We start from the raw sequence: 18866 nt of genomic DNA, 5'->3' as shown, positions 1-18866 counted from the left end.
AGATGATCCCATGTATCTGAAATCTTCCCTATGAGGATAGACTGAGGCCCTGAATCTGCACTCTCTCGAAAGGCGTAGAATTAGGGGGGATATGATGGAGGTGTATAAATAGAAAACAGGAATAAATAAAGAGGATGTAAATAGTGTGCTGAAAATTTCCAGCCATGACAGGACTCGTAGCAATGGTTTCAAGTTGGAATAATTCAGATTCAGGAAGGATATAGGAAAGGACTAGTTTGGTAATAAAGTTGTGGATGAGTGGAATAAACTTCCGAGTACAGTTATTGAGGCTTAAACATTGTGAAGCTTTAAAAATAGGTTAGATAAATACATGAGTGGGTGTGGGTGAGTGTGAGTTGACCTGACTAGCTTGTGCTGCTTGGTCTGGTGCAGTGCTCCATCCTTGAGTGGAGGTGACCAGACTGGGTGGGTAATTGGGCTAATCCGGGGGGATCATTGGTCTAATCCTGGGTGACATATGGACCTGCTCCTCATGGATCAGTAGGCCTGTTGCAGTGTTCCTTCTTTCTTATGTTCTCATGTTCTTAATAGGTATACTGAAACCTTTGGTCACGAGTGCTTCTGAACAAGAACAAATCGGTTCACGACCAAAAATTCGCCAGATTTTTGCATCTAGTCACGAACACACAATCGGGTGCCGAACAAACACAGTCGTGCCAATTTTCACATTGAGCCATTTTTTTTTTTTTTGCATGAGGCAATTTTGCCCACTTCCTGTTATTTGTGTACACCTAACTCTGTTATGTAAGGTTTTTTTTCTATTAAACTGAGCATTATTTTTTATAATTAAGGATTTTTTAAACTTTGATTATTTTTCTCTGTGGTTAAAACTCTTAGGACTCATGCAAGGTTAGTTTTCTCTGTTGTTCAAGGTTTTCTCAGTGTTATTCAAGGTTTTTACATTTAGTTTACTATTACACAATGCATTCTATGGTATAATTAACTATTATTGTGCTTAAAGTAAAAAAAATGTTTACATACAGTTTATAAGGGTCTGGGACGGATTAATCGTATTTACATACGATCCAGTAAGGAAATTAGGTTCGGGTCACGACCAAATCGGGTCACGACCAGAGTTTTGGAATGAATTATGGTTGTGACCAGAGATTCCACTGTATAGATATTATTTGATTTTTGTATACTAACTGGAGAATGCATCTTCAGGTCGGCTATAAACTGTTAGTACTGTCAGTTTTAAACTGTTAGTGTTGGTCACTTTTAAACTGTTAGTGCTGATCAGTTTTAAACTGTTAGTGCTGGTCAGTTTTAAACTGTTAGTACTGGTCAGTTTTAAACTGTTAGTGCTGGTCAGTTTTAAACTGTTAGTACTGGTCAGTTTTTAACAAAGAAAACAATCTCTTGTTCTTAGGTTGTGTACGTTGGTGTTCTTAGGTTGTGTACGTTGGTGCTCTTAGGTTGTGTACGTTGGTGTTCTTAGGTTGTGTACGTTGGTGTTCTTAGGTTGTGTACGTTGGTGTTCTTAGGTTGTGTACGTTGGTGTTCTTAGGTTGTGTACGTTGGTGTTCTTAGGTTGTGTACGTTGGTGTTCTTAGGTTGTGTACGTTGGTGTTCTTAGGTTGTGTACGTTGGTGTTCTTAGGTTGTGTACGTTGGTGTTCTTAGGTTGTGTACGTTGGTGTTCTTAGGTTGTGTACGTTGGTGTTCTTAGGTTGTGTACGTTGGTGTTCTTAGGTTGTGTACGTTGGTGTTCTTAGGTTGTGTACGTTGGTGTTCTTAGGTTGTGTACGTTGGTGTTCTTAGGTTGTGTACGTTGGTGTTCTTAGGTTGTGTACGTTGGTGTTCTTAGGTTGTGTACGTTGGTGTTCTTAGGTTGTGTACGTTGGTGTTCTTAGGTTGTGTACGTTGGTGTTCTTAGGTTGTGTACGTTGGTGTTCTTAGGTTGTGTACGTTGGTGTTCTTAGGTTGTGTACGTTGGTGTTCTTAGGTTGTGTACGTTGGTGTTCTTAGGTTGTGTACGTTGGTGTTCTTAGGTTGTGTACGTAGGTGTTCTTAGGTTGTGTACGTTGGTGTTCTTAGGTTGTGTACGTTGGTGTTCTTAGGTTGTGTACGTTGGTGTTCTTAGGTTGTGTACGTTGGTGTTCTTAGGTTGTGTACGTTGGTGTTCTTAGGTTGTGTACGTTGGTGCTCTTAGGTTGTGTACGTTGGTGCTCTTAGGTTGTGTACGTTGGTGTTCTTAGGATGTGTACGTTGGTGTTCTTAGGTTGTGTACGTTGGTGTTCTTAGGTTGTGTACGTTGGTGTTCTTAGGTTGTGTACGTTGGTGTTCTTAGGTTGTGTACGTTGGTGTTCTTAGGTTGTGTACGTTGGTGTTCTTAGGTTGTGTACGTTGGTGTTCTTAGGTTGTGTACGTTGGTGTTCTTAGGTTGTGTACGTTGGTGTTCTTAGGTTGTGTACGTTGGTGTTCTTAGGTTGTGTACGTTGGTGTTCTTAGGTTGTGTACGTTGGTGTTCTTAGGTTGTGTACGTTGGTGTTCTTAGGTTGTGTACGTTGGTGTTCTTAGGTTGTGTACGTTGGTGTTCTTAGGTTGTGTACGTTGGTGTTCACCAATTATAATCACATTAGCTTGTACAATAATTGAAGAATGTTTGTTCTGATCAGTAATAAGTTAGTGTTTAACATTACTATTTTTGTTTATTATAGGTTTAATCTGCATAATGTACGTTTATGTGCCCATAACGTCCGTGTTCTCGAGACTATTGCAAAAAGTTTTATTTAAAGTTTACTAAGCTTGTAAAAACTTAAATATTTACTTTCTTATTTACGTTCTTACTTACTTGCTTAGAAAATGTATTCTTTATCGCTTAGAAATTTGGATTGATTTTCGTCTGTGTAGATCTCAGTCTGTTTTGTTGGAAAGAGGAAAGTTGGAAGTCCTGTTTTTGACGCAACAATTTCTGAGTGTCGCATCTGATTAGCATCAACCTTCTATGCTGATAGTTTGATAATGTAACTTTTGAATAACCTCAAGCTTAATGCTTATTTATTTTAGAATATTGGTCTTTTTGTTTGTTTCGATGGGTTAATTTATATTTTGTCCTTGAGTGTCCTAACCTAAGTTTTTCTATAGAAGTTTGACTATTAATTTCCACATAATAACTTGTGAAAGTCTCTTCGGATTCCCTTCCAGTCATGAAGATAAATATATAACTGCATTGTCATCTAATGTCGCGTCACTCCCTATCACTGACATGCACTGACACACTCCATTATAGGCATGTCTTTTTCAGATCTAGCAGTAATCAAAATATTTTTAACTCAAAATACTGTGTTTCGAAATCCGTATTTATTGTACCAAAGGAGAGGTAATGACTCACCTGTAAGTGATTACTCATCTTTTGGTACAATTAATTTAAACATATCTTTTCATAAGAGAAATATTATTCTTGTTCCCATAACATTACTGGTCAGAACATTATCTAACTACCAGACAATGTTGAATAATTTCACTCGATGACCAGACATTTTAATGTTTAGTTTATATAAGTTCTTGTATAAAATATTCTTTATCTACTGATATATATCCTTTGCAGTAAGTATTCGCTAAAATCTTGATTAATATCGGTGTATAGACCATTCTGATCAATTGCTATAGAAAGTTACTCTCTACTTTACAGAGTCGACGTCTCAGTGTGCACAGGCTTGTATCGCGCTGTACGCTCCTGTGTGTGGCACTGATGGAGTCACCTACAGCAATTCTTGCTTCTTGGGCATTGCGGCTTGCGAGAACCCTCAACTTAATCTACGCATCGCCCATCAGGGCAAATGTCGTAAGTTTTGACAGTTGTGTAACTGTTTATATTTAATGTTGATATATGAAGAGCAGAGAGCACATGGTGGTTGATGTTTTGATCTGATATTCCTCTGTCAACAATGTAAAAAGAGAGCAAATGAGAGAGTGGGTGAGATGTTATCAACAAATTTTGTTGAAAATAAGAAAAAGTTTTGAAGTGAGATTAATAAGCTGAGGAATGTTATGAACAGAGCCTGTAGACCCCTTTACTATGGTGCTTCACCTAACAAACTCAAAAACAACAGGATTATCTCGTCTAGAGGTAATCATACACAGGTTTACTTATTAAGGAAAGGGATCTTTATAGTTTCTGCTTGTTTTATTAACTGCATTAATAATCACTTACGGTTTCTAGCATCAGTTAAATAATTCAGTCTTCAAAACAGAACTTCTCATATCGTAATAACTTAGTAAAAACATATATCATTCGCCTTATTATTACATCACTGTAATACGTTAAATATTTACAACCAGCTCTAGACAATTTCTAGGCTGAATCACAATAAGTCAAAAGATGTGTACATACACAGACGTTTTACAAGCTTAAATGCAACACCGATGCAAATAACAGATCTTCCTCTGGGACCATTCTACAATAATCCCTTTTCTAGATCAGTCTGTAGGTGGCGCAACATTTAGACTCGTTCACTCATTCCTATTTTCCACAAGAGTTACTCAACCCGCCTTCACAGACTGAGATCTACCATAGAAAAGGGCATACAAAATTCCCGGTAACTTCTGTGGAAGTGTAGTGTGACTTAAGCCAGATTCTCCACCAGTCTCTTCCTCGACTAGTGGAAGGTGTGAACTAACCTAGGAAAGGTTTAAACACCAGACCTCAGCTCGGTCTGAGCGGGGGTAGAATAACTCTAATTTCCACCTGGTGTTTCACCTCGTCGCACCTGTAGTTTAGAACATTGAAGCATCCTACCTACTCACAAAGCTAAATAAATTTATAGCCAGATAATGTTATAAAGATGAGTAAACTATTTCATTTTAGGTATTAATTAAGATTCTCCTTAAAATAATATTAAGTGAAAAATCCAAAATAATACGTATAAATATAACATCTCTTTCTTATAATGAGCAAAGGGCGTAATAAGGAAGCCTATGGAACGAATGGATTTGATAGTTAAAAATGAAAGAGGAGAGTTATTAAATGGGGAATCAAAGGTATCAGGAAGATGGAGGGAATATTTTGAGGAATTGTTAAATGTTGATGAAGATAGGGAAGCTGTGATTTCGTGTATAGGGCAAGGAGGAATAACATCTTGTAGGAGTGAGGAAGAGCCAGTTGTGAGTGTGGGGGAAGTTCGTGAGGCAGTAGGTAAAATGAAAGGGGGTAAGGCAGCCGGGATTGATTGGATGAAGATAGAAATGTTAAAAGCAGTTGGGATATAGTTCTCGAGAGATTGGTGTTTTTATTTAAAAAATATATGGAAGAGGGTAAGGTACATAGGAATTGGCAGTCAGCATGCATAGTTCTATTGTATAAAGGCAAAGGGGACTAAAGAGAGTGCAAAAATTTTATGGGAATAAGTGTATGGTAGAGTTATTACTGAAAGAATTAAGAGTTAGATGGAGATTAAGATAGCAGATGAACAAAGAGGTTTTAGGAAAGGTGAGGGGTGTGTAGACCAAGAGTTTTCAGTGAAACATATAAGTGAACATCACACAGATAAGGGCAAAAAGGATTTTGTGTCATTTATAGATTTGGAAAAGTCGTATGACAAGGTGGATAGGGGAGCAATATGGCAGATGTTGCATATATATGGAATAGGAGGTACGTTACTGAAATCAGTGAAGAGTTTTTACGAGGATAGTGAGGCTCAAGTTAGAGTATGTAGAAGAGAGGGAGATTATTTCTCAGTAAAAGTAGGCTTAAGAGAGGGATGTGTGATGTCATCATGGTTGTTCAGTATATTTATGGATGGAGTTGTAAGAAAAGTGAATGCTCGGGTATTGGTAAGAGATGTCGAGTTAAAAAATAAAGAATCTAACATAAAGTGGGAGTTGTCACAGTTGCTCTTTGTTGATGACACTGTGCTCTTGGGAGATTCTGAATAGAAGTTACAGATGTTGGTGGATGAGTTTCATAGGGTATGTAAAAGAAGAAAATTAAAAGTGAATATAGCAAAGAGTAAGGTGATGAAGATAACAAAAAAAAATAAGTAACGAAAGATTGGATTGGGGGGAGAGAGTATGGATGAGGTGAATGTATTTAGATATTTAGGAGTTGACCTGTCAGCAGATGAAAGATGAGGTGAATCGTAGAATTGAGGGAAAAAAATGAGAGGTGCTCTGAGGAGTCAGTGGAGACAAAGAACTTTGTCCAAGAAAGCAAATAGGGGAATGTATGAGAGTACAGTTGTACCAACGCTCTTATATGGGTGTGAAGTTTGGGTGATGAATGTTGCTACAAGGTGAAGACTGGAGGCAGTGGAGATGTCATGTCTGAGGGCAATGTGTGGTGTGAATATAATGCAGAGAATTCGTAGTTTGGAAATTTGGAATAGAAGTGGAATTACTAAAACTATTATCTACACGGCAGTTTTATAACTGTAGTGTAAGTGCGCCTCTGGCAAGACAGTTATGAAGTAAATGATGGTGAAAGTTTATCTTTTTCGGGTCACCCTGCCTTGGTGGGAGACGGCGGATGTGCTAATAAAAAAATTCCTCAGACAATACATTCACTCTCAAAGGAACATTAAAAAGTGGTAAGACAGGCAAAGACACCTGGGTATCTTTGTACACATGTTGCACATGTTTAATTCGTCCAAATAAAGAATACGATGTTGTTTATTTGAATTTCAGTTTGTCTCAGATTTTGGTTAGGTCGATGATAAAGTAATTAGTGAACATGTGTCTAGCCTTGACTGGGGATAATGTGTGTAGGATTCCAACCTGCACACTCTGTATCACAGTACGCAGTACTTTAGCCACACAGTCAGATCACAGAATATGTATCAGCTCCTAAACGAAGCTAGACTGTAACTCCTGTATCCCGCAGCACCTGACTCACAAGTTATTATTATTATCCCGCAGCACCTGACTCACAAGTTATTATTATTATCCCGCAGCACCTGACTCACAAGTTATTATTATTATCCCGGAGCACCTGACTCACAAGTTATTATTATTATCCCGAAGCACCTGACTCACAAGTTATTATTATTATCCCGCAGCACCTGACTCACAAGTTATTATTATTATCCCGCAGCACCTGACTCACAAGTTATTATTATTATCCCGGAGCACCTGACTCACAAGTTATTATTATTATCCCACAGCACCTGACTCACAAGTTATTATTATTATCCCGCAGCACCTGACTCACAAGTTATTATTATTATCCCACAGCACCTGACTCACAAGTTATTATTATTATCCCGCAGCACCTGACTCACAAGTTATTATTATTATCCCGCAGCACCTGACTCACAAGTTATTATTATTATCCCGCAGCACCTGACTCACAAGTTATTATTATTATCCTGCAGCACCTGACTCACAAGTTATTATTATTATCCCGCAGCACCTGACTCACAAGTTATTATTATTATCCCGCAGCACCTGACTCACAAGTTATTATTATTATCCCGCAGCACCTGACTCACAAGTTATTATTATTATCCCGGAGCACCTGACTCACAAGTTATTATTATTATCCCGCAGCACCTGACTCACAAGTTATTATTATTATCATTATTACATTTATGAAGCGATAAACCCGTATGAGTCATATAATGCCTTGGATATGTGAGCTATTTTAATTTATTTACATACATACGGAGGATGGTTTCAGCTCTCTGAATCAAAGACCAATCATCAGCATCAAAGACCATTCACCAGCATCGAAGACCATTCACCAGCATCAAAGACCATTCACCAGCATCGAAGACCATTCACCAGCATCAAAGACCATTCACCAGCATCAAAGACCATTCACCAGCATCAAAGACCATTCACCAGCATCAAAGACCATTCACCAGCATCAAAGACCATTCACCAGCATCAAAGACCATTCACCAGCATCAAAGACCATTCACCAGCATCAAAGACCATTCACCAGTATCAAAGACCATTCACCAGCATCAAAGACCATTCACCAGCATCAAAGACCATTCACCAGCATCAAAGACCATTCACCAGCATCAAAGACCATTCACCAGCATCGAAGACCATTCACCAGCATCAAGGACCATTCACCAGTATCAAAGACCATTCACCAGCATCAAGGACCATTCACCAGCATCAAAGACCATTCACCAACATCAAAGACCATTCACCAGTATCAAAGACCATTCACCAGCATCAAAGACCATTCGCCAGCATCAAAGACCATTCACCAGTATCAAAGACCATTCACCAGTATCAAAGACCATTCACCAGTATCAAAGACCATTCACCATCATCAAAGACCATTCACCAGTATCAAAGACCATTCACCAGCATCAAAGACCATTCAACAGCATCAAAGACCATTCACCAGCATCAAAGACCATTCACTAGCATCAAAGACCATTCACTAGCATCAAAGACCATTCACCAGCATCAAAGACCATTCACCAACATCAAAGACCATTCACCAGTATCAAAGACCATTCACCAGCATCAAAGACCATTCGCCAGCATCAAAGACCATTCACCAGTATCAAAGACCATTCACCAGTATCAAAGACCATTCACCAGCATCAAAGACCATTCACTAGCATCAAGGACCATTCACCAGTATCAAAGACCATTCACCAGTATCAAAGACCATTCACCAGCATCAAAAACCATTCACCAGCATCAAAGACCATTCACCAGCATCAAAGACCATTCACCAGCATCAAAGACCATTCACTAGCATCAAGGACCATTCACCAGTATCAAAGACCATTCACCAGTATCAAAGACCCTTCACCAGCATCAAAAACCATTCACCAGCATCAAAGACCATTCACCAGCATCAAAGACCATTCACTAGCATCAAAGACCATTCACCAGCATCAAAAACCATTCACCAGCATCAAAGACCATTCACCAGCATCAAAGACCATTCACTAGCATCAAAGACCATTCACCAGCATCAAAGACCATTCGCCAGCATCAAAGACCATTCACCAGTATCAAAGACCATTCACCAGTATCAAAGACCATTCACCAGCATCAAAGACCATTCACTAGCATCAAGGACCATTCACCAGTATCAAAGACCATTCACCAGTATCAAAGACCATTCACCAGCATCAAAGACCATTCACCAGTATCAAAGACCATTCACCAGCATCAAAGACCATTCACCAGTATCAAAGACCATTCACCAGTATCAAAGACCATTCACCAGTATCAAAGACCATTCACCAGTATCAAAGACCATTCACCAGCATCAAAGACCATTCACCAGCATCAAAGACCATTCGCCAGCATCAAAGACCATTCACCAGCATCAAAAACCATTCACCAGCATCAAAGACCATTCACCAGCATCAAAGACCATTCACTAGCATCAAAGACCATTCACTAGCATCAAAGACCATTCACTAGCATCAAAGACCATTCAACAGCATCAAAGACCATTCACCAGCATCAAAGACCATTCACTAGCATCAAAGACCATTCACTAGCATCAAAGACCATTCACTAGCATCAAAGACCATTCAACAGCATCAAAGACCATTCACTAGCATCAAAGACCATTCACCAGCATCGAAGACCATTCACTAGCATCAAAGACCATTCACCAGTATCAAAGACCATTCACCAGTATCAAAGACCATTCACCAGCATCAAAGACCATTCACTAGCATCAAAGACCATTCAACAGCATCAAAGACCATTCACTAGCATCAAAGACCATTCACCAGCATCGAAGACCATTCACTAGCATCAAAGACCATTCACCAGTATCAAAGACCATTCACCAGCATCAAAGACCATTCAACAGTATCAAAGACCATTCACCAGCATCAAAGACCATTCAACAGTATCAAAGACCATTCACCAGTATCAAAGAACATTCACCAGCATCAAAGACCATTCAACAGTATCAAAGACCATTCACCAGCATCAAAGACCATTCACCAGCATCAAAGACCATTGACCAGCATCAAAGACCATTCACCAGCATCGAAGACCATTCACTAGCATCAAAGACCATTCACCAGCATCAAAGACCATTCACCAGTATCAAAGAACATTCACCAGCATCAAAGAACATTCACCTATATCAAAGAACATTCACCAGTATCAAAGACCATTCACCAGCATCAAAGACCATTCACCAGCATCAAAGACCATTCAACAGTATCAAAGACCATTCACCAGCATCAAAGAACGATCATCTATATCAAAGACCATTCACCAGCATCAAAGACAATTCACCAGCATCAAAGACCATTCACCAGTATCAAAGACCATTCACCAGTATCAAAGACCATTCACCAGCATCAAAGACCATTCACCAGCATCAAAGACCATTCACCAGTATCAAAGACCATTCACCAGTATCAAAGACCATTCACCAGCATCAAAGACCATTCACCAGCATCAAAGACCATTCACCAGCATCAAAGACCATTCACCAGTATCAAAGACCATTCGCCAGTATCAAAGACCATTCACCAGCATCAAAGACAATTCACCAGCATCAAAGACCATTCACCAGTATCAAAGACCATTCACCAGTATCAAAGACCATTCGCCAGTATCAAAGACCATTCACCAGTATCAAACATCATTCACTAGCATCAAAGACCATTCACCAGCATCAAAGACAATTCACCAGCATCAAAGACCGTTCACCAGTATCAAAGAACATTCACCAGCATCAAAGACCATTCACCAGTATCAAAGACCATTCACCAGTATCAAAGACCATTCACCAGTATCAAACATCATTCACTAGCATCAAAGACCATTCACCAGCATCAAAGACAATTCACCAGCATCAAAGACCGTTCACCAGTATCAAAGAACATTCACCAGCATCAAAGACCGTTCACCAGCATCAAAGAACATTCACCAGCATCAAAGACCATTCACCAGTATCAAAGACCATTCACCAGTATCAAAGACCATTCACCAGCATCAAAGACCATTCACCAGCATCAAAGACAATTCACCAGTATCAAAGACCATTCACCAGCATCAAAGAACATTCACCAGCATCAAAGACAATTCACCAGTATCAAAGACCATTCACCAGTATCAAAGACCATTCACCAGTATCAAACATCATTCACCAGCATCAAAGACCATTCGCCAGCATCAAAGACCATTCACCAGCATCAAAGACCATTCACCAGTATCAAAGACAATTCACCAGTATCAAAGACAATTCACCAGTATCAAAGACAATTTACCAGTATCAAAGACCCTTCACCAGCATCAAAGAACATTCACCAGTATCAAAGACCATTCACCAGTATCAAAGACCATTCACCAGTATCAAAGACCCTTCACCAGCATCAAAGACCATTCACCAGCATCAAAGAACATTCAACAGTATCAAAGACCATTCACCAGTATCAAAGAACATTCACCAGCATCAAAGAACATTCACCAGCATCAAAGACCATTCACTAGTATCAAAGACCCTTCACCAGCATCAAAGACCATTCACCAGCATCAAAGACCATTCGCCAGTATCAAAGAACATTCACCAGCATCAAAGACCATTCACCAGCATCAAAGAACATTCACCTGTATCAAAGATCATTCACCAGCATCAAGGACCATTCACCAGCATCAAAGACCATTCACTAGTAACAAAGATCATTCACCAGCATCAAGGACCATTCACCAGCATCAAAGACCATTCACCAGCATCAAAGACCATTCACCAGCATCAAAGACCCTTCACCAGCATCAAAGAACATTCACCTGTATCAAAGATCATTCACCAGCATCAAAGAACATTCACCTGTATCAAAGACCATTCACCAGCATCAAAGAACATTCACCTGTATCAAAGACCATTCACCAGTATCAAAGAACATTCACCAGTATCAAAGAACATTCACCTGTATCAAAGACCATTCACCAGTATCAAAGAACATTCACCAGTATCAAAGAACATTCACCAGTGTCAAAGAACATTCACCTGTATCAAAGACCATTCACCATCATCAAAGACCATTCACCATCATCAAAGACCATTCACCAGCATCAAAGAACATTCACCAGCATCAAAGAATATTCACCAGCATCAAAGAACATTCACCTGTATCAAAGACCATTCACCAGCATCAAAGAACATTCATCAGCATCAAAGAACATTCACCTGTATCAAAGACCCTTCACCAGCATCAAAGAACATTCACCTGTATCAAAGATCATTCACCAGCATCAAAGAACATTCACCTGTATCAAAGACCATTCACCAGCATCAAAGAACATTCACCTGTATCAAAGACCATTCACCAGTATCAAAGAACATTCACCAGTATCAAAGAACATTCACCTGTATCAAAGACCATTCACCATCATCAAAGACCATTCACCATCATCAAAGACCATTCACCAGCATCAAAGAACATTCACCAGCATCAAAGAATATTCACCAGCATCAAAGAACATTCACCTGTATCAAAGACCATTCACCAGCATCAAAGAACATTCATCAGCATCAAAGAACATTCACCTGTTTCAAAGACCATTCACCAGTAACAAAGATCCTTCACCATTATCAAAGTACTTCTTTTGAAGAGCAGTTTAATAAAAAGATGTTGAGGACGTCATTATTTTTGTATTGTTAAATGTGTATCGTTCCATTCACGGTATTGTGCCTTTTTTTGTTACTTACACAATGTTCAGTAGTCAGAGCAGTATTAATAATCTTCCAACATGCTTGGTGTTACGCAGACAAATGTTTATATATTATTAAGGTATCAGTAAGTTCCAGTATTCTTTTGTTTGTTCTTCATATAATTTATTTCATGCTAATAAACAAAGGTATCATTCATGAAAAGATTGTGGGAACCCTGTACTCCGGACATGAGTCCTGGAAGTGCGAGGTACAGTATTGTAGGAACCCTGTACTCCGGACATGAGTCCTGGAAGTGCGAGGTACAGTGTTGTAGGAACCCTGTACTCCGGACATGAGTCCTGGAAGTGCGAGGTACAGTATTGTAGGAACCCTGTACTCCGGACATGAGTCCTGGAAGTGCGAGGTACAGTGTTGTAGGAACCCTGTACTACGGACATGAGTCCTGGAAGTGCGAGGTACAGTATTGTAGGAACCCTGTACTCCGGACATGAGTCCTGGAAGTGCGAGGTACAGTGTTGTAGGAACCCTGTACTCCGGACATGAGTCCTGGAAGTGCGAGGTACAGTATTGTAGGAACCCTGTACTCCGGACATGAGTCCTGGAAGTGCGAGGTACAGTGTTGTAGGAACCCTGTACTCCGGACATGAGTCCTGGAAGTGGGAGGTACAGTATTGTAGGAACCCTGTACTCCGGACATGAGTCCTGGAAGTGCGAGGTACAGTGTTGTAAGAACCCTGTACTCCGGACATGAGTCCTGGAAGTGCGAGGTACAGTATTGTAGGAACCCTGTACTCCGGACATGAGTCCTGGAAGTGCGAGGTACAGTATTGTAGGAACCCTGTACTCCGGACATGAGTCCTGGAAGTGCGAGGTACAGTATTGTAGGAACCCTGTACTCCGGACATGAGTCCTGGAAGTGCGAGGTACAGTATTGTAGGAACCCTGTACTCCGGACATGAGTCCTGGAAGTGCGAGGTACAGTATTGTAGGAACCCTGTACTACGGACATGAGTCCTGGAGGTGCGAGGTACAGTATTGTAGGAACCCTGTACTCCGGACATGAGTCCTGGAAGTGCGAGGTACAGTATTGTAGGAACCCTGTACTCCGGACATGAGTCCTGGAAGTGCGAGGTACAGTATTGTAGGAACCCTGTGCTCCGGACATGAGTCCTGGAAGGGAGGAGTACAATGCCTACACTCTGAGGAAGGGTGTGGTGAATGGTTTTGAAAACCGACAAGTTGAAGAATTGAGACACTTGTGCAACGCATGGGAATCTTTATTAAAAAACGTTTCGCCACACAGTGGCTTCATCAGTCCAATACAAAGTAGAAATGGGTAAGGAGAGGAGAAGTTCGAGGTAATCAGTCCCTCAACCTGGAATCGATGTGTTCAGTCCATCACTCTTGTAGGAAGTGCAGCATAGGGCCAGAGAGGTGGCTTATATACGGCAGTCAGATGAGTTGAAGCAGGAGGAGACGGGATCACAGTGGGACCTGCCACTGTGGAAGGGTGTTTATGATGATGATGCAGTTCGGAGGCTCAACTGAACTGTTATGTCAACACTTTCTGGCAATACAGAGATTTAATGTGTTTCCTTCTGTGGATCAGTCTTCATCAGTGGGAGACCGACGGGTTGTTAAAAAATGAAAGCTTGAAACCATTCATTAACACTTTCAGACGACTTTTAAGCACTTGTAATTTCAATAAACTTTTTTAAATACGGTATTAATATACAAAAATTTTCACAGGCCGAGGACAGAAGTTTCCCACCTATGTCTAACTGGTCAAGATGATTAATTTGTGAGAGGAATCAAGGCGGCCAAGACGCCTCTCACACACATCTGTGTCTCCATGTGTTGGAGACTAGTTAACAACCCTCGCTTGTGTTGATCATGTACTGCTGTGTTAACTCTGCTGTGTTAACTCTGCTGTGTTAACTCTGCTGTGTTAACTCTGCTGTGTTAACTCTGCTGTGTTAACTCTGCACTGTTATGTTCACTCTTTACTACTGAGTTTAATGTATTAGTAAATTGATGAGTCACCATGAAAATTTTACTAATAAAGGTTGAACTGCAATTATATTTATTTTATTAAATTCCTTTGCATGTGCACACGCATGTACTCACGCACGCCTGACCACACGCATGTACTCACGCACGTAATTGTCCTCATCGCTCTTGGGCCGTGTGGACGCGCTGCGCAAAATGCTCCTGCTTTCTCTGTTGCGCAACTTCCTGTTTTCACCAAGATGGCTGCCAGCTACCGCAGGAGGAGCAACACCGTGTGTGTTGACCTTGTTAAAGGGACAATTTATCCGACGAATGCCTCTGTTTTATTACCAATGATTATGCGGGACACGTTTGGCATTGCCAATGAAGACCTACATGGAATAGCGCTTAAACACAGTGGAGGCGTATGGAAGGACAGTGACTCAGTACCAGGAGAGCATCACCGTATCATCTGGTCTGGAGGTACGCCTGTGGGATGCCTCAAAATACTACACCTGGGTGAGGATCCGCAACGTTCCTTTTGAGGCAGATGATGTGGATATCAAAGAGATTTTTCAACGATATGGTGAGGTGCATGCTATAACTTTAGGCCGATGGACGGATGGAATCTATGCAATGTTGCGGGGTTTACCCATGGTTTCTATAATAGGTGGGGATTGGAACTGTGTAATCAGGAATAAGGATGTGGAGCCGAGAGGGGCAGGGTGTGTGCTTGGGGTATTGAGGGATTTGTTGAGGGATGCAGGGGTTTATGACATAGTCAGGGGCGATGGGTGGAGAGTAGAGCACACGTTCATGCGGAGGGGTTATGCTGCCAGGTTGGATCGTATATATATAACTCGAGATATAACAGTAGAACGTGTAATGACAATAGATTTAGATTTCTCGGACCATCGTGCTGTTTTGGCAGAGATGGCATGGGAAGAGATGGTTCGTAGGTATGTGGGTTATTGGAAAATAAATGTGAGGCTACTTCAAGGGGAGGGGGAGGGGTTGTTTTTTAGGGAATGGTGGAGGCAACTCTGGGATGTTCGCAACAAAGAGGAGGATGTCTTGGAATGGTGGGAGAAGCACGCTAAATTGCAGATTAAGGAGTATTATCAGCATAGAGGACGGGATGAGGCGAGGTGAAGGTTTGGTTTACAGAAATATTTTGAGGGGCAGCTCAATGATTGTTATGAAGGGGGAGGGGGGCTAGACATGGAGAAATAGAGGTTTTAAGGGGAAGATTGAGGGATATACAAAATTCTCGTTTTGATGTGATACGTGTGAGGGAAGGTTTAGAGGAGGTTCTATGGGGTGACAAACCGTCAGGATGTGTTTTGAGGAGATTTAGGAATAGGCAACAGATGACCACGATTATGGAATTAGAGGTGTGTAAAGGGGTGGGGGGATATAGGGTAGGGCAGGTACTTAGTACCACCGATGGAATGAGCAATTATGCTGATTATTGGTTTAGGGAGAATTTTAAGCAGGGGGAGGGAGGAGGGAGGGAGGGAGAGATTCTAGGAGAAGGACATCGGGGTATTTTAGGGGAGTAGGAGAGAGTGGTAATAGAGGGTAGGATCAGTGAGGAGGAGGTGGAGGAGGCGGTAATGGGCTTGAGTAGGGGAAAAGCGTCGGGCATTGATGGAATTCCTAACGATTTCTATATTACACATTGGGATGGTATGAAGGAATGTCTGGTCTCGCTGTTTAACTGAATGAAGGAAAGGGGAGTGTTGGGGGAATCGCAGGGCACGGGGGTAGTCGTTTTGGTCTGTAAGGGAGGGGGAGGAGACCTTGAGTGCTTTTAGGGCGATCTCCCTCATGTGTGCTGATTATAAATTTTTTGCGAAGATTTTAGGTAACAGTATGAAAAAGGTGCTTGACCGAGTCCTACATAGAGGACAGTGTGGGATTCCAGGTCGAAGTATGCGTGAGGGGCATGGAAGAATTAATGAACGAAGATTAAGATTTTGTGGAGGGTAGACAAGGGGGGGGATCTTGGGGATTGATTGGAAACAGGTTTATGACAGTGTAGATAGACGTATGTTGTGGAGGATTTTACAAAAACAGGGTTTTGGGGATGAGATTGTGCGCTGGGTGTCCCATCTTTGGAACATCCTGTCTCTGTCCACCTTGTTGTTGTGTCCAATCTCTGGAACATCCTTTCTGTTTCCACCTTGTTGCTGTGTCCCAGCTCTGGAACATCCTGTCTCTGTCCACCTTGTTGCTGTGTCCCATCTCTGGAACATCCTGTCTGTGTCCACCTTGTTGCTGTGTTCCATCTCTGGAACATCCTGTCTGTGTCCGCCTTGTTGCTGTGTCCCATCTCTGGAACATCCTGTCTATGTCCACCTTGTCGCTGTGTCCCATCTTTGGAACATCCTGTCTCTGTCCACCTTTTTGCTGTGTCCCATCTCTGGAACATCCTGTCTCTGTCCACTTTGTTGCTGTGTCCCATCTCTGGAACATTCTGCCTCTGTCCACCTTGTTGCTGTGTCTCATCTTTGTAACATCTTGTCTATGTCCACCTTTTTGCTGTGCCCCGTCTCTGGAACATCCTGTGTGTGTCCAACTTGTTGCTGTGTCCCATCTCTGGAACATTCTGAGTCTATCTACCTTGTCGCAGTGTCTCATCTTTGTAACATCCTGTCTCTGTCCACCTTGTTGCTGTGTCCCATCTCTGGAACATCCTGTCTCTGCCCAGTTTGTTGCTGTGTCCCATCTCTGGAACATTCTGTATCTGTTCTGCTTGTTGCTGAGTCCCATGTCTGGAACATTCTGTCTCTGTCCACATTGTTGCTGTGTCTCAACTCTGGAACATCCTCTCTCTGTCCACCTTGTTGTTGTGTCCCATCTCTGGAACATCCTGTCTCTATCCACCTTATTGCTGTGTGCCAAGTTTGGAACATCCTGTCTGTGTCCACCTTGTTGCTGTGTCCCATCTATGGAACATCCTGTCTCTGTCCACCTTGTTGCTGTGTCCCATGTCTGGAACATCCTGTCTCTGTCCTCCTTGCTGCTGTGTCCCATGTCTGGAACATCCTGTCTGTGTCCACCTTGCTGCTGTGTCCCATCTCTGGAACATCCTGTCTCTGTCCACCTTGTAGCTGTGTCCCATCTCTGGAACATCCTATATGTGACCACATTGTTGCTGTGTCCCATCTCTGGAACATCCTGTCTGTGTCCACCTTGTTACTGTGTACCATCTCTTGAACATCCTATCTGTTACCACTTGTTGCTGTGTATCATCTCCGGAACATCCTGTCTCTGTCCACCTTTTTGCTCTGCCCCGTCTCTGGAACATCCTGTCTCTGTCCACCTTGTTGCTGTGTCCCATCTCTGGAACATTCTGTCTCTGTCCATCTTGTTGCTGTGTCTCATCTTTGTAACATCCTGTCTGTGTCCACCTTGTTGCTGTGTATCATCTCTGGAACATCCTGTCTCTGTCCACCTTGTTGCTGTGCCACGTCTCTAGAACATCCTGTCTCTCTCCACCTTGTTGATGTGTCCCATCTTTGGAACATCCTGTCTATGTCCACCTTGTTGTTGTGTCCCATCCCTGGAACATCCTGTCTGCTTCCACCTTGTTGCTGTGTCCCAGCTCTGGAACATCCTGTCTCTGTCCACCTTGTTGCTGTGTCCCGTCTCTCGAACATCCTGCATCTGTCCAACTTGTTGTGTCCCATCTCTGGAACATCCTGCATCTATCCACCTTATTGCTGTGTGCCATCTTTGGAACATCCTGTCTGTGTCCACCTTGTTGCTGTGTCCCATCTCTGGAACATCCTGTCTGTGTCCACCTTGTTGCTGTGTTCCATCTCTGGAACATCCTGTCTGTGTCCACCTTGTCGCTGTGTTCCATCTCTGGAACATCATGTCTTTGTCTCCTTGTTGCGGTGTCCCATTTGAATCGTCGAAATATGCAAAAAAAATATGATTTTCGATGATTTTTCAACGTTAACACACATTTTGCACATTTTTAAAATATCCCAACAAAAATCGAGAAAAATCAATATTATTTTTGAATATTTCACATATTTTTTTAAAAATACCTGAAACATTAAAAAACTCAGAAAATTATGCTAAAATGATATTTTATTGCATATTTGGACGATTTAGACTGTTTTAAATGCTTTTTTGACAAAACATATTTTTTAGCTATAATGCATAGAATTTCGACCTATTAAAGAAACCATCTGCTCCAACTAAATTTTATGCTGAAAGTAAGCTAAATTATGAGATTTTTCTGAAGTAATTTGTCAAAACATATTTTAACTAAAAAA

General features: G+C 41.5%; 1 protein-coding gene across 1 annotated transcript in view; it reads left to right on the top strand.

Moving 5' to 3' along the window:
* Nucleotides 1-14662, top strand: part of LOC128704769 (turripeptide OL11-like) — a 28898-nt gene extending 14236 nt beyond the window's left edge. The window contains exons 2-3 of the mRNA XM_070079503.1: nt 3655-3807; nt 14335-14662. Of these exons, the coding sequence (XP_069935604.1) occupies nt 3655-3807; nt 14335-14366 (185 nt within the window). The 3' untranslated portion in view covers nt 14367-14662. The remainder of the gene's footprint in view (nt 1-3654; nt 3808-14334) is intronic.
* The last annotated feature ends 4204 nt before the right edge of the window (nt 14663-18866 follow it).

Source organism: Cherax quadricarinatus, chromosome 99, assembly GCF_038502225.1.
Source record: "Cherax quadricarinatus isolate ZL_2023a chromosome 99, ASM3850222v1, whole genome shotgun sequence".
Taxonomy (NCBI): Eukaryota; Metazoa; Arthropoda; class Malacostraca; order Decapoda; family Parastacidae; genus Cherax; species Cherax quadricarinatus.
Note: the sequence above shows the minus strand (reverse complement) of the source record. Positions and strands in the feature narration are given on the sequence as shown.